Genomic DNA, 2,043 nt, shown 5'->3' on the forward strand with positions numbered 1-2,043 from the left:
TACCTTCACCCTAAGTAGCTGGGATAGACTCCAGCCCCCCACGACCCTAGTGAGGATTAAGCGGAGTATAGATAATGGATGGATTTGATCAAAGATGCTTATGAACATGCAAAGTCCACTCACGCTCGATTTATCTCTCTCTTTTCCTTAAAGATGTGTAAGACTTTTACTTGTCATGTCACTATTTTGGGGCTGCAAAGTGGCGCAGTTGGTTAGCACCGTCGCCTCACAGCTAAAAGGTCGCCAGTTCGCGTCCCGGGGAGGACACCCGGGATCTTTCTGCATGGAGTTTTCCCACCTGTCCTTCCTCCCACAGTCCAAATGATGATTCTAAATTGTCCGTAGGTGTGAATGTGAGTGTGCTTGGTTGTCTGTCTCTAAGTGTAGCCCTGTGATAGACTGGTGACCTGTCCAGGCTCCAGCCCCCCGCAACCCTAGTGAGGATTAAGCGGTGTATAGATGATGGATAGATGTCACTACTTTGCCACCGCATAAAAGCAAGAATGGACTCTTACACGACTGATAATTTCACTTTATTTGAAAAGGATTAATCCTGAATCAATATGATTCCCATTTCAAACAAACTTTCAAACAAAAAGCCGGCGACTGTTTACATGAGCACCGAGAGTCGCCCTCCCTGTTTTCATGAATAGTTTTCAGGTACCAGAATATTCCTGAGGGGTCCTGCAAACAGACACAATGGTTGGCTGAAAGAGTTTTGCTAACAGCTACACTAATCTCTTTGATGGAGCAGCGGCGTGTGGCTAATAGAGGGCAAATAACTGATGATACCCAGAAGCAATCTTTAATCCTAAGTACTACCTGCTGTTGTTTTTATGCTGACCTAAATGCTTTGGTAACACTGTGAGTTTCAGTCTGTGCAGATGATAAAAAAAAAAAAAGGTCCATAATGTGTTTTTCGGGGTTGTCGTTGCAGATATATGATCCCAACAAGTTACTCATGTTTCTCTCAGATCTCATTATAATAGTCATAAGAAATAATATATAGTAATAGCACCACCTTGCACGAAGTTGATGTACATTTTTACACAATACCTGTTAATGCCACTACAACCCACGCTACTTACAAAGAAACTCTTCCTCTATCCTGCAGCAGAAACAGCAGAGAAAGCCTGTTCCACAGTGTCATGCTTAATTCAGTGTCCCAGTATGTTTAACTCTCAGCGCCAGTGGCAAAGTGACAGCACAGTGTCCTTCAGAGACGCTCCTTGGGCCCTTCTTTCAGCCTCTTTCTCATTTCTTGTGCGTGCTGCTTGCTGCGCTCTCGCTTTTCCAGTCGCTGTTGCGCAGTAAGGAAACAAAGAAAACACTGATCAGGAACAAAACAAAGCTCAGTCGTCAAGGTGCTTGTTGTGTCTTATTTACAAAGGGGAATAAAAAAAAAAAAGAGAAAAGTAACCGACCTCCTTCTTCAGGCACTGTCGCATAGCACGGTCCACATCGTTACACGTGCCGAAGAACTTCATAACATTGTGCTGGAGGTAACATGAAACAGAGAATTACACATTGCTGGGCTGTATTTGCGTGTGCGAGCAACACAAAGAACTTGGAGAGCGTCGTACCTCCGTGTGGCACTGCCTCAGCTGAGTTATTAGTTCGTTACACTCATCCGTGTGCAGGTGAGGTGACAGGTCAGGGTGCATTCTGAGTTAAGGGCTTATTGAACCACCGCAGTAGTGCTGGAAACCCACAAATAAGACAGGTGCTGAGCATATACAGTACACACATCTTAAAAGTTTTAATAGAGAAAAAATGCCAGTACGGCTGACCAATATGAAAAAAATAAATCATATTGCAAAGATGATGTGATATGAGCCACAATGTTAGTGGAAATGGTCATTTTGGCTCAGTGGTTAGCATTGTTGCCTCGCAGTAATCAGTCACCGGTTCATGGTAAGGACACCCGGGATCTTTCTGCATGGAGTCTCCATGTTCTCCCCGTGCAGCGTGGGTTCTCTCCGGGTTCTCTGGCTTCCTCCCACAAGGTCCAAAAACATGCTGAGGTTAATTGGTGATTCTAAA

General features: G+C 44.5%; 1 protein-coding gene across 2 annotated transcripts in view; it reads right to left on the bottom strand.

Moving 5' to 3' along the window:
• Positions 1–514: 514 nt before the first annotated feature.
• Positions 515–2,043, bottom strand: part of cmc2 (C-x(9)-C motif containing 2) — a 3,042-nt gene continuing 1,513 nt past the window's right edge. Inside the window, exons 2-4 of one of the 2 annotated variants that reach the window (XM_008294756.1) lie at positions 1,584–1,700; positions 1,425–1,496; positions 515–1,300 (exon numbers count right to left, since the gene is read on the bottom strand). In XM_008294756.1, coding sequence (XP_008292978.1) covers positions 1,217–1,300; positions 1,425–1,496; positions 1,584–1,664 — 237 coding nt within the window. In that variant the 5' untranslated portion in view covers positions 1,665–1,700 and the 3' untranslated portion in view covers positions 515–1,216. The remainder of the gene's footprint in view (positions 1,301–1,424; positions 1,497–1,583; positions 1,701–2,043) is intronic. The other variant, XM_008294755.1, reaches the window with a different exon arrangement.

This window comes from Stegastes partitus, unplaced genomic scaffold (assembly GCF_000690725.1).
Source record: "Stegastes partitus isolate 25-593 unplaced genomic scaffold, Stegastes_partitus-1.0.2 Scaffold992, whole genome shotgun sequence".
Taxonomy (NCBI): Eukaryota; Metazoa; Chordata; class Actinopteri; family Pomacentridae; genus Stegastes; species Stegastes partitus.